Genomic DNA, 13,691 nt, shown 5'->3' with positions numbered 1-13,691 from the left:
AAACGCTCGGCATACATAACGGTGCGCATCTACTGGCGCGGAGCCTTTTCAGTTCATTCCTGTTTCAAATTAGTGCAAATTCAGGGGTGGCGATTTCTTGAATGGTGGGTTCATTATTATTCTTAATGAAAAAACACAACTAATCATTTGCAGGTTCCCTATTAGCACTGGGTTTAAATCCAAAATACTGCAAAAATCTTTCACCATCGTCTTGTCAGTCAGTTCGCCTCACTCTTGCGATAAATGAAATCTGACTCCTGCCGCTGGTCTCGTTCGGCTCATGCTGCATTGAGCAGACGCGTTCAATTTTTAATTGTAGTGTTTGTTTTCTAACTGTGCGTTCACACCGCCGCCGGCAAGAGCGTCAAAATTCGCCTTGGCTGCCCTGCCAACAACACTGTACTGTGCGTTCACACCTCCGCCAGCGGGAGGGTCAAAGTAAATGACAAGTTGTGGCAACCAATCGGAATCCTCTCAAGCGAGGACCTCTACATTCCGATTGGTTGCCACTGAACCACGTCATAGCTCAGTGTTTCCCATACATTGACTAGACTGTGGCGGCCCGCCACATTCTAATTTGTCCCGCCACAGTCTCAAAATGAAACGGAAATTAGGTTTGTCGCGATATTTAAATTACCGTCTGATAATTGCGCTCTTTTATATGCCAAAAGTGGGAGTCATAGAGCAAAATAAGTAGACTAGCACCAATTAAGTTTTCGTGCACTATATTCAAAGTCACCTGAAGCCATTCCATAGCTTCATGTGAGGGACAGAAGAATATGTACATCGATAAGTTCATGGTCAGAAACTCGTCTTCCCTCTGCTACAGCTGTCAGTCATTCAGCACTCAAACAGCGCGTCGCGTTCGGTAACGACAGTCAGCACGGTAAAACTCTCCAATATGATATATTCCCATTATAATACTTGATATGTAGATAAAGGGCTGTGGATTTGCATAAAACGACTTTATCTTGCTGGAGTTTATTGCTGTTTCTGAACGATGTCATCATACTGGCTACAGGGTGTCTGTTAGATCGCACAACACAAGGACTATGAATTCGCATCACACGCACGATAACTGGAATTTAAAAAAAGTGAGAAGAAACATATGATTAATAAACTGCTATATGCAGATATACACAGGCGATTCTCTTTGTACCGTGAACTTTTCAACGCGCAGCGCAACTGCGCGCTCTGACTCGATATTGATTCAAGCACATCATTCTGCACCCAGGATGTGCATTAGCGGTTTTTTGCTGCTGTTTTGAAGCGTTTCATATTATCGTGGTTTTGCATACTGAAAGATTATTAATAGCCTATTTTGTTCTGTCTTATCTATCATATCTTGTTGCCCCATTAAAAAGCTGCACAATACATTTAAAATAAGCATCTTTTAATCTTACATTAATATAAATACATATAATTATTTACATATAATATAAATCGTTTTTTCATTTCATAAGAATACAAATGGTAATTTTAAACTTTTTATTAACATTAGGCTAGCATACTTTTTGGTGCTGAATTATATAGTCACCTAGTTTTTATTTATTTATTGGTCAGCTTATGATTATATATTTTTATTCATTTGTTAATTTTTCTCTATAATGAAGTAGTGTGTTTAGTGCATTCTGGATTGGTTAACAAATCAAAGAGTGACCATTAGTTCCACAAATACAGATGCAGGCTCACAATAATAAATTAATTAAACAAAGGTAACCTCTTTTGCTACATATTTTAATGGTTTAAATGTGTACTCTACATGTTTGACCACTTATGAACTATCATTTAGCCTACTACATGTTGTGTACGTGACTAATGTGCTCCACCATCACCAATAAATAAATTACTATTAGAGCACAAAATTGTTTACAAGAGAACAAATTTCTTCATTGATCTAGTCACTTAATTTTGCTCTCAGAATTGCACCAGATTCATGCATTTAAATTTAAAATTTACAAAATTTTCCTCCGGGGGGGCATGCCCCCGGACCCCCTTAGAGGAACCGACGTCCGCCCACCACAGTCTCACAAAATCCTGTGGGAAACACTGTAGCTCATTACCATAAAGTTGACCTGACTTCAACTCTCCTCAACGCTCTCACCGTCCAAGACGAGCCGCTCTCGCCAGAGCTCGCCGCCGGCTCACACTGAAAATGAATGAATGACTTCCTGTCACTTTGATGCTTTTGCCAGCGGCGGTGTGAACACACGGTAACTGAACTAAATGATTTTCATTACTATAAAAAAAAAAAAAACGACAGTGATTGGCCTACTCTTCTCTGATTGGTCAGATGGCTCAATCTGTTGTAATTGTTGAGATCGAATTAATGCTAGAATTTCTGCTATAAATTACAGACATGGCATTAGAGGACTAGTTCTCATTTTCCTCAGTTATTTTGCTTTATTTCCAAATTCAATCAAATGCTTGTTCTGACGTACTAGAGCACGTACGCACATACACACTCTTCAAAAACAGTGCTTTAAATCTCTTGACAAACTAAAATATATAAATGACATTTGTATATATTTGAAATAAAAGATATACATTGTACTTAATGTCAGCTTGCTTATTATGCTCAAGATAATGATTTATTAAGTCCACATGTCGTAAAAACAAGAAAATATGCTTCTAACTACAGCTCGAGAGCTGTCGTTCCAACCACACAAGTTTGCGATGCAGTTTGCGAATGATCGCTTGAACGATGGTTTCGGGAAACACCAAATCGTTGAGCTATGTAAGTAACGATGGAACTTGCGATGTTAGTTGGCTAACGATGCTTTTGGGAAACGCACCCCAGGTAAATTCAAGATTAGTTTGAGCAAACTGTGGTTTTTTTGGGCTTATGAAGGTAGACTGGTTTTTGGCGGGGTTCATTGCTATGGTAACTTACGCTACACGGCTAACCTGCTCCAGAGGAGGGTTTATTCTGGGTTAGAGATCACAAACCCAAACTCGACCAATCAGCTGTGAGTAAAGTGTATCTGATGCAATAAAGCACCCAATAAAGCCATCTCTCGCTCCAAATAAATCAGTTTATAGTGAAAACATTTTAGAGACAAAATTACTCAACATTTGCTGTTAATTATTCATTATATTTATATTAAATAAATTAAAATTAGGAATAATTCATGACATATTCATATAATTAGGCCTATTATATTAACTGACAATATTAAACTTTGCTTTTAAATTAAATATAATACATGCATAATATATAAAGCTTTTAAACAGATTAAGCTTACATGTATTCTTTTGAGCTCTTTGTGAAACTATATTAATTATTGGGTCTACTTGTTTGATTCACATGCAATTTTCTTTCAGCTGCCTTCTCAAACTTTCACTGCATCAGTGTTTATTCTTGCTTTGTAAATGCGTTTAATTTCATATTTTTCATAATGATCCCTTAACCTTCGGAAGAGACATGAATTGCGTGGCTCTCTCACGAAAAGTAAATCAAACTGACGTTCTTCTTGTTCCGTGTGACTGGCTGTTTGCCGCTTGTGTCACTTTCAGGAGCAAAAGAAAACCTGCCTAATAATTATGCACACCTGAATATAAGGCATTTTTCATTTTCAGCCTTCATGAACAATTATATATCACTTATAAAAAATTAAATTAGGGCTGTCAAACGATTAATCGCATACAAAATAAAAGTTTGAGTTTGTATAATATATGTGTGAGTAATGTGTGTAATTAATATGTATATATAAATACACACAAATTAATGTATATATTTAAGAGAAATATGTTATTTATGTACAAAAAATGTATTTATATAAAATATAAATTATATAAAAATATAAATAAATATATATACTTGTAAATATTTCTCAAATATATACATGGATGTGTTTGTATTTATATATACTTAATAATTACACAAAGTACACCCACATATATTAGGCAAACTCAAACTTTTATTTTGTATGCGATTAATCGTGATTAATCGTTTGACAGCCCTAGATTAAATACATTATTAATAGTAGTTATTAAGATTGACGTGTTTTGGAATTGGTAAAATGTGCTTAGAAAAAAAAAAAATATGATCAGAAAATCAAATTGCCTAATAATTCTGCACACAGTGTATATTATTAATCCATTACACACAAGCATTTTTAGTTTAACAGTTATTATTAAGTTTTTAGTTTTAATGAATATTAATATATACAGATCATGTGTAATATAAATAAGCTGTAAATAAGCTTTAAATATGATGTGACCTTGGAGTCTCTTTCGCTATATATTATCAACTATATAAACTAGAGCAAGAAAATTTCTTTTGTCTGTCCTCTTTCATGGACAGTTATTTTTGTCAGTGTAAATGAGTTTAAATACTTCATTTTCATCAATCTCTTAACCTTCAGCAAAAGAGTTTTGAATCACGCTGACTCTCTCGCGAGAAGTGAATCACAGTTCATCTCTGTTGCGAGGCATGTGATTGGCTGTTCACCACTGATGTCTCGCGCTCATGTGCACGCACTCCACAAACTCAGGATCAAAGCCTGAGTTGACAGAGAAAGTTGATGTTAAGCATCATGGTACTAACAAATCTGGATTGGAGTGGTTTGGTTTTGTCAACTCAAAACTAATCCTAATAACCCTGAGTTTGTTCAACTACCATCATGGTACAGGCCCCTGGTTGGATTTATCTGGATTTGTCAACTCCAAACCTACTCTGAAACTCAGAGTTTGTTCAACTAGCTTCATGCAACAGGCCACAGATGGCCCAGTTTATTGTGATTGGTCTACTCTGATCCGTCAGATGGCTCAGTCTGTTGTAACTTGTTCTACAGCAAGTGTTGGAAACGAATGTAAGCTGAAAATGTAATTTGGGGGTCTATGTCTCAAAAATGGGACATAAGAGGTTAAATATATCATATAACTGCTAGTCTATAGCTAGTGCCCTTCTGTTGGCAAGAGAATGTGGCTCGGGCACACGGCCTATAGAGATTTTTTTTTTTTTTTTTGGCCCACTTGTCAGTGACCAGCCCTACACTAGAGCATCTGGACTCATGGCACTAATCAGATAGCTTTGCTGTTGCTGTGTTGTTTCTCTTGCAGTATTTTGGGTAACTGGGTTAGCAGCCCTTTTATAAAACACAGGCAGAGAGATGCCCCTACTGCAATACAATGTTTACCAATTTACAACTGATCCGAGGGCTTAAGATTGTATTAAGGACACACTTAATTTGAGACAGACAGACTATTACAGGATGACGCACACTGACAGACTTCAGCAACAACAATAACGGAGTTTCGACTCCATTTTTTTTACACTCTCTGCTTCTAAAACATATTTTTTTCATCAACAAACACATAAATATCGTACAGTCTCCCTCCATGAAGAGACTAAAGTCCAAACGGCTTTGATCCTGGATCATGGAAGTGCTCGGTAGAAGTTAAACTCGTGCTAAACACGTTCAAACAAACAAAACAAAACACTAAATCAACAGAACACTTCAAATCACACATCAAATACACCCGATTTCATCGGATTTTACGACAAATACGTACTTGGTAGATATGACAGGACTAGCTGGCGTCAGTTATCAGTCTTCTACTCATCCAGGCTTCAAGCAGTAACGTGGAAAAAGGCGACAGTGCTACTGTTACCTTCCACCATATCTACATTATTGACAAAATAACTCTATTTTTAAGTATTACAGACGGAGCTTCCGTCAGTAAAGCCGTTATGTCTCATTCTTTCGCTGTCTCGTGCTAGCCTGCTGTTAGCTCGCGTGCAGCACACACCGCTCGCGCATGAACTGACTTTACGATAACCATTTCTGTCAGGACTTAAAAAATGAAAAGATGTCACTGCTCACCGTTCACGAAGACCAAAATGTGCTGGAGAGGAACTGAACGCGTCCGGGGGGAAGTCTCTGGAGTGTGTGTGTGTGTGTGTGTGTGTGAGTGAGGCGGTGATCTAGTTGCTTCTTCGCGCGACGGAGGAGGAGCTCACGAGAGCTGACAAACACTGAAGTCAAGCACGCGCAGCCTCTGGACAGGTGTCGTTATAACCTCAACAAACGAAGTTCACATGTAATTTATTTTATTTTATTTATTTATTTTTTTAATATAATAGCGTCTTATTAAAACATTAAATACATTTAAAAAAATATTATACCACACAGCAGTAATTCTGATACACTTCCAACATAATAAAGGCCTGGTTTCACAGACAGGTCTTAGATTAAGCCAGGATTAGGCCTTAGTTAAATTAAGACATTTAAGTAACTTTTTAAAATACGCCTTAGAAAAAAAATATTACTGGTGTGGATCTTGAGAAAAAAACAAAAAAACAAAACAAAACAGTGGCACTGATATAACCTCCTGGGACCCAGGAATTGACTTCTGTCCTCTGTAGTGGTCATTATATTTTAGTGATTTTCTCTGACATTGTACATTGTCACAGTTTTAAGTCTGGATGTCCTGTAAAGAGCACATTCAGGGCTTTGCAGAGATACCACATTTTTAGAGGTTTCACCATGACAACTACTTCTTGGTCTTTAAATATGACTGAAAATGAAAATTAGCACTCTTTTATGATCATATTTTGTAATTATCATTTAAATCAGATTAATTTTCAAATTGTTTGTTATGAATCAACATCTCAGGAAAATGTTATGGGGTTTCTAATCAAAATATGACTTTCTGTTACGAAACAGGGCATTGATTTCGTACATGACATTTTACATTTTGGGAGATACAAGTGAATAGGAAAATAAATTATATATCAATATTCCTATTAATTATTAGATATTATTATGAAAATGTTGCCAATTATTACTCCCATTATTACATTCTTTTTTCATTACATGTTGCTGGAAGAACACATTAATATGCAAATTAGATACAGTGTATAGATGCATTGTATTGAATGGAAAAACCCATGTATGACAATTTTACCCACATATTGTATGAAGTAAAATGGTACATCAATTAAACCCATTATATCTTTCATAACATAGTTGAGAATCATCTTTAAACAACGTTTGGTTAAAAAAAAAATCTGAAGCCTAAAAATTGATTGGTGAATTAAAAAAAAAAAATAAATAATAATAATTCCCATTGTTTTTGCCTTGTCATGTCATTTCATGCCATGTTATTTTTTGTAAACAACTTAGTCCTGGTGTCCACTACAGAGGACATAGCATAACATATGAATAAAAGACAATTTTTCAAAAATGTTTTTCATGTGTTTCTTATGCTTTAAACAATATAATGACATGAAAAAATACTAAATTCAAAAAACCTTTTTTTTCCCCCTGGATCTCAGGAGGATATTTCAACATATGTCAGTGCAGTTCTTAGTTCAAACATGCTTTTTAGTCTGGGACTAGCTTTAGGACTTGTCTGTGAAACTGGGAAAAAAATTATATTTAAGTAATCGACCAATTGAAGTGCAAAATCATTATGAAATAAATGTAATTATTTAAATATATACCAGAATATTTAACATTGGCTAGATGTTAAGTTTAACCACACATTTCTTTATATATAGAATAAAAAAAAAGCTTGATTTGTAACAATTATGTAGATTTAGGGTTTAAAATAATTAACGTTCACTTAAACATCAAGTTTACATTATGTGCTAATTATAATTCTGTTAGTCCACTACCTTGCAATAAAACAACATTTAAGAAATATTACCACAATCTTCCAAGAATTTTAAGCAAAGTGAAAACAAACAACTTTTTAAATTTAAATGTTTGCATTTATTTTCTGGCATTTTGATTATGTGTCAATATTTCTCAGAACTTATAGATTCCCAGGGGCCCCCAATGCAAAAAGATGCGAACAATGGAAAAATTAAACATAAAAAAAAGACTGCAATACTTAATTTCCAGTGACTGGAAAGCAACAGGGCAGATATAAAAATACAATAGACAATACTGAGGAGCAGTCAATGGACTGCTCACTAGCTGTACAGAGGAAGTTATGAACAACAAACAAAACACAAACCCTTCAAATACCCGTCGGCAGGATTTTATAAATTCACAGATTTATAACAAATGTAGTTTGCGTATTTGAGGGTGAATGACACTCGAATTGGCCTGAAATAAGATATCAGGCAATTTTTTTAATTATTTTTTTTAACAGTAATAGTCTAGAGGGGATAAAAAAAAACTAACACCAAAGGGCGAGAACACTAAAAAGACCCCAGCTTTTCTCTCGTTCTCTCTCAATACTCAAGACTTGCATTGTATAAAAGAAAACCAATAGACAGAAGTAAAAAGGTGGCAGAATCAATAACTTAAAATTCACAATTACAATAACTTAAAGGCATCTAATGTCTTAATCAAAAAACAATCTTGTAGACTTGAAAGCAACAAAATAATAACTAAATAGAAACAGTTCAGAATCATTGGGGGAAAAAAAAAAAAATACAAATAAAGAAAAATATACAAACGCAGTATGCAAGAGAACAACATTCTGTGCTTGTTTAATGTACCAGCGGAAACCAAGCCCACTGATTTTAAATGCAAGCGACATCAATTGTGTCATAAATGAGAAGGTTATAGGCAGAAAGCCCACAACTACAGTATTCACAACAGATCAAAGATTACAGAAGTCTTTAATGTAGATACAACAGTTTAGATCAGAAATTTTAAAAAAAAGAAGAACATGAATAAGCAATTGGTTGGGTTATTTACAAGATTACTTGACTTTTAAGTACAAATATAGAAGTAAAATGCAAGTATTTTCAGATTAAAATATATTTTCATATTGTTATAGTCATATTTAACATTTTTCATTAACTACAGCAAAATACCATTCGAGTCCTTAAGCTCTTTACCCAGAGTAAAGACGTGCTGAAAGAGTCCAAAATGACCACTTATGAATTAACACAAAATGATTATTTAGCATGTCAAGGATACAGAGGAAATTACATAATAATAATTAAAAAAAAACTAAGTCTATGACAGACAGCTAAGTGCTACAATGAAGCATTAAATTCCACAAATACAAAAAATAAAACAGAATAAACAAAAACTGTTGTTTGCATCAGATATCGTTAGCCTCGATTTTCATCAGTCTTTTCTAACCGGTGACCACTGTTAAACTGCTGACCACACCAGTCACTCCAACATGCATGTGCCACAGAAACTGTCACATCAATATTAGCTTGATTAATTTAGGGGTTTTCTCTCAAAAACCAGGCACACGTAATCATTAGAGCAGTTTCTTGCCAGACTTTAAGGGACTCCATTGTGCATTCAATTGAGTTTGAGCTGTTTGTATGTTCTCTGGCGCCCTCAAGAGGATGAGGAGCAGAGTGCGATCTGCTGGACTGTTCCCAGGTCAGTAAGGAGTTGTCTGATGCGATGTTTCAGCTGAGGGAGGCGCGCCAGCGGATCCGGAGGTTCCAGCTCACCTGTGTAGTCTAGCCAACTCTCCAGCACTGCATAGTGATTTCAACATGTTAATATGAACAAAGTAACAACTACATCTGAAATGATATTTATTGTTTAAATATTTAAAACAAGTATACATTTTTTTTTTTTTTTTTATATTTTATATTTTAAAGAGTCTCACCATCTAGTTCTCTCTCAATAAGGTCCATTCTGTGTGTCACTTCATCCTGCACTGCTTCAATGTGCTCCAGCAGGTTCAGCTGCCACTGCTGGTGCAGCACAAGATCAGGGTCAGGCTTTGGGTCAGGGGTCACAGGGTCAGGCTCCTCTTCCTTGATTTCCACCACACAACTCTTTTCCTGCTCAGCGGAAACCAGTCGTTTCATACGGCACTCCAGCTCCTGAAAACAGAAACTAATGAGTCGCATCTTTGGTGTGTACTGGTACTCTCGCATTATTAGTAATGTGAAATCGATGAGAAGTTTGCTCATCCTAGCATTCCAAATCTATTTAAGCAAATCTAATTAGTTTACGGTTTATGCATTGCACAGCAAAACAAAATGCATGAAATCCAGTTATGATCTTCTAGTGTGTGCAATTGTGAGACATGCTGTGACTATTTGCAGATACTACAACAGAATTTGAACTGGTTTGAAAACAGACTTCAAATTGTTTTAAAAACAAACTGATTTGAAAACAGATTATCAACTGGTTTGAAAACAGATCTTAAATTGTTTTAAAAACATATCAAACTGATTTGAAAACAGATTATCAACTGGTTTGATAACAGACATCAAATTGGTTTGAAAATAGATCTCAAACTGGTTTGAAAACAGACTTCAAATTGTTTTAAAAACAAACTGATTTGAAAACAGATTATCAACTGGTTTGATAACAGACATCAAATTGGTTTGAAAATAGATCTCAAACTGGTTTGAAAACAGACTTCAAATTGTTTTAAAAACAAACTGATTTGAAAACAGATTATCAACTGGTTTGATAACAGACATCAAATTGGTTTGAAAATAGATCTCAAACTGGTTTGAAAACAGATCTTAAATTGTTTTAAAAACATATCAAACTGATTTGAAAACAGATCTCAAACTGGTTTGAAAACAGATCTCAAACTGGTTTGAAAACAGATTATCAACTGGTTTGAAAACAGATCTCAAACTGGTTTGAAAACAGATTGTCAACTGATTTGAAAACAGACTTTGAACTGGTTTGATAACAGACTTTGAACTGGTTTGATAACAGACATCAAATTGGTTTGAAAATAGATCTCAAACTGGTTTGAAAACAGATCTTAAATTCTTTTAAAAACATCAAATTGATTTGAAAACAGATTATCAACTGGTTTGAAAACAGATCTCAAACTGGTTTGAAAACAGATTGTCAACTGATTTGAAAACAGATTATCAACTGATTTGAAAACAGACTTTGAACTGGTTTGATAACAGACTTTGAACTGGTTTGATAACAGACATCAAATTGGTTTGAAAATAGATCTCAAACTGGTTTGAAAACAGATCTTAAATTCTTTTAAAAACATATCAAATTGATTTGAAAACAGATTATCAACTGGTTTGAAAGCAGATCTCAAACTGGTTTGAAAACAGATTGTCAACTGATTTGAAAACAGATTATCAACTGATTTGAAAACAGACTTTGAACTGGTTTGATAACAGACTTTGAACTGGTTTGATAACAGACATCAAATTGGTTTGAAAATAGATCTCAAACTGGTTTGAAAACAGATCTTAAATTCTTTTAAAAACATATCAAATTGATTTGAAAACAGATTATCAACTGGTTTGAAAGCAGATCTCAAACTGGTTTGAAAACAGATTGTCAACTGATTTGAAAACAGATTATCAACTGGTTTGAAAACAGATCTTAAATTCTTTTAAAAACATATCAAATTGATTTGAAAACAGATTATCAACTGGTTTGAAAACAGATCTCAAACTGGTTTGAAAACAGATTGTCAACTGATTTGAAAACAGACTTTGAACTGGTTTGATACCAGATCTCAAACTGGTTTGAAAACAGATTGTCAACTGATTTGAAAACAGACTTTGAACTGGTTTGATACCAGATCTCAAACTGGTTTGAAAACAGATTGTCAACTGATTTGAAAACAGACTTTGAACTGGTTTGATAACAGACTTTGAACTGGTTTGATAACAGACATCAAATTGGTTTGAAAATAGATCTCAAACTGGTTTGAAAACAGATCTTAAATTATTTTAAAAACATATCAAATTGATTTGAAAACAGATTATCAACTGGTTTGAAAGCAGATCTCAAACTGGTTTGAAAACAGATTGTCAACTGATTTGAAAACAGATTATCAACTGGTTTGAAAGCAGATCTCAAACTGGTTTGAAAACAGATTGTCAACTGATTTGAAAACAGATTATCAACTGGTTTGAAAACAGATCTTAAATTCTTTTAAAAACATATCAAATTGATTTGAAAACAGATTATCAACTGGTTTGAAAACAGATCTCAAACTGGTTTGAAAACAGATTGTCAACTGATTTGAAAACAGACTTTGAACTGGTTTGATACCAGATCTCAAACTGGTTTGAAAACAGATTGTCAACTGATTTGAAAACAGACTTTGAACTGGTTTGATAACAGACATCAAATTGGTTTGAAAATAGATCTCAAACTGGTTTGAAAACAGATCTTAAATTATTTTAAAAACATATCAAATTGATTTGAAAACAGATTATCAACTGGTTTGAAAGCAGATCTCAAACTGGTTTGAAAACAGATTGTCAACTGATTTGAAAACAGATTATCAACTGGTTTGAAAACAGATCTCAAACTGGTTTGAAAACAGATTGTCAACTGATTTGAAAACAGACTTTGAACTGGTTTGATACCAGATCTCAAACTGGTTTGAAAACAGATTGTCAACTGATTTGAAAACAGACTTTGAACTGGTTTGAAACAGACTTTGAACTGGTTTGATAACAGACATCAAATTGGTTTGAAAATAGATCTCAAACTGGTTTGAAAACAGATCTTAAATTCTTTTAAAAACATATCAAATTGATTTGAAAACAGATTATCAACTGGTTTGAAAGCAGATTGTCAACTGATTTGAAAACAGATTATCAACTGGTTTGAAAACAGATCTCAAACTGGTTTGAAAACAGATTGTCAACTGATTTGAAAACAGACTTTGAACTGGTTTGATAACAGACATCAAATTGGTTTGAAAACCAAAGTCAAACTTGTTTGAAAACATTTATCTCAGACTGGTTTAAAAACAGATGTGCCGTGTGCCAGCAAGAATTCTTTCGCTGCTACTGTATGTGCACACATTTTTCTTTGAACAACTTTCAGGATCGTAGCTACAGTCGGCAGTAAAATGATCTTGTAATTGACGCACCTAATCTGTGATAAATTGTGTTCAATGTGCACTAACAAACAAAGAAAATACAAAGTCTTCAAATGTGCACTGGCGAAAAGCTATTGTCTTGCAGTGTGCACTTGGCCAAAAAGGTAACAAGTTTCATGTAACTTACCTTACTAAAAGAGCGGTCAGCCAGCTGAAGCTTGTGCTGGTCGTGGTCCAGTGGCATGCTGTACCTCTGCTCGGCCATCTCTAGTAGGTCCTCAGTGCTCCTAAGACTGTCCTCCAGCTCAGAACCGCCCCGCGTCTCTACCACAAGTCTTCTCTCCACCGCTGGGTAGTACGTACGGGGCTTTTGGTAGCAGTGCTCGCTGCTAATGTAAGAGTCCTGGAAAGAGCAATGTGTCTCCACGGGTGATGGGACTTCGCTTTTCAACGTCTCAAATTCGTTCACTCCCATTTCAGGGGGTGAGGGGGGGAAGGGAGTAGCTATGCCAGAATCACCTGCCGCCTTCCTCCGTAGGCCGTCTACAGGTTTCCAGGGCTGCCTCCAGAGCTTCAGGTCTGGATGGGCTTGTGCCCTAAAAAAGGGGGCAGCTTTGATTTATAACTGAAACTTTCACTGGCACTTTCGCAAATTTACTTAGTAGTTTTCACATCAAAAGCATTAGAGAAAAGGAATTACTTACTGTAGGATGCTCATCTTGAGCTGCAGGCCATTCAGGACCTCAAACACACGGTGGACGTCCCCTAGAAGCTGATGGGCGGCTGTCACTTTCTTACTGTTCTGGTGGGAGTAGTTCTCCTCCAGGAAAGACAAGCCATACATGTGACCACTGCTCAGCCAGTCTTTATCATACCAGTACCTTTGACTCTGCCTCTGGGCTGCATACAGACAACAGCACATTTAAACGTTAACAAAAAGCCAGACTACAAAACGCATTGATGTGGTTGTCGTA

General features: G+C 35.3%; 2 protein-coding genes across 6 annotated transcripts in view; both read right to left on the bottom strand.

Moving 5' to 3' along the window:
* Nucleotides 1–6,003, bottom strand: part of ndrg3b (ndrg family member 3b) — a 75,814-nt gene extending 69,811 nt beyond the window's left edge. The window contains exon 1 of one of the 3 annotated variants that reach the window (XM_048178078.1): nucleotides 5,829–6,003. The gene's annotated coding sequence lies outside the window, so the exon portion shown is untranslated. Of the gene's footprint in view, nucleotides 1–5,517; nucleotides 5,776–5,828 lie in introns of those variants that run through there. The other 2 variants (XM_048178080.1, XM_048178079.1) reach the window with 2 other exon arrangements.
* Nucleotides 6,004–7,698: 1,695 nt separating this feature from the next.
* The window catches only part of phf20b (PHD finger protein 20, b), a 32,473-nt gene continuing 26,480 nt past the window's right edge, over nucleotides 7,699–13,691 (bottom strand). For all 3 annotated transcript variants that reach the window (XM_048178075.1, XM_048178077.1, XM_048178076.1), the window contains 4 exons: nucleotides 13,422–13,617; nucleotides 12,905–13,313; nucleotides 9,544–9,763; nucleotides 7,699–9,409 (listed from right to left, as the gene is read on the bottom strand). In XM_048178075.1, the coding sequence (XP_048034032.1) occupies nucleotides 9,264–9,409; nucleotides 9,544–9,763; nucleotides 12,905–13,313; nucleotides 13,422–13,617 (971 nt within the window). In that variant the 3' untranslated portion in view covers nucleotides 7,699–9,263. The remainder of the gene's footprint in view (nucleotides 9,410–9,543; nucleotides 9,764–12,904; nucleotides 13,314–13,421; nucleotides 13,618–13,691) is intronic.

Source organism: Megalobrama amblycephala, linkage group LG24 (assembly GCF_018812025.1).
Source record: "Megalobrama amblycephala isolate DHTTF-2021 linkage group LG24, ASM1881202v1, whole genome shotgun sequence".
NCBI lineage: Eukaryota > Metazoa > Chordata > Actinopteri > Cypriniformes > Xenocyprididae > Megalobrama > Megalobrama amblycephala.
This window is presented reverse-complemented; position numbering and strand designations above follow the sequence as displayed.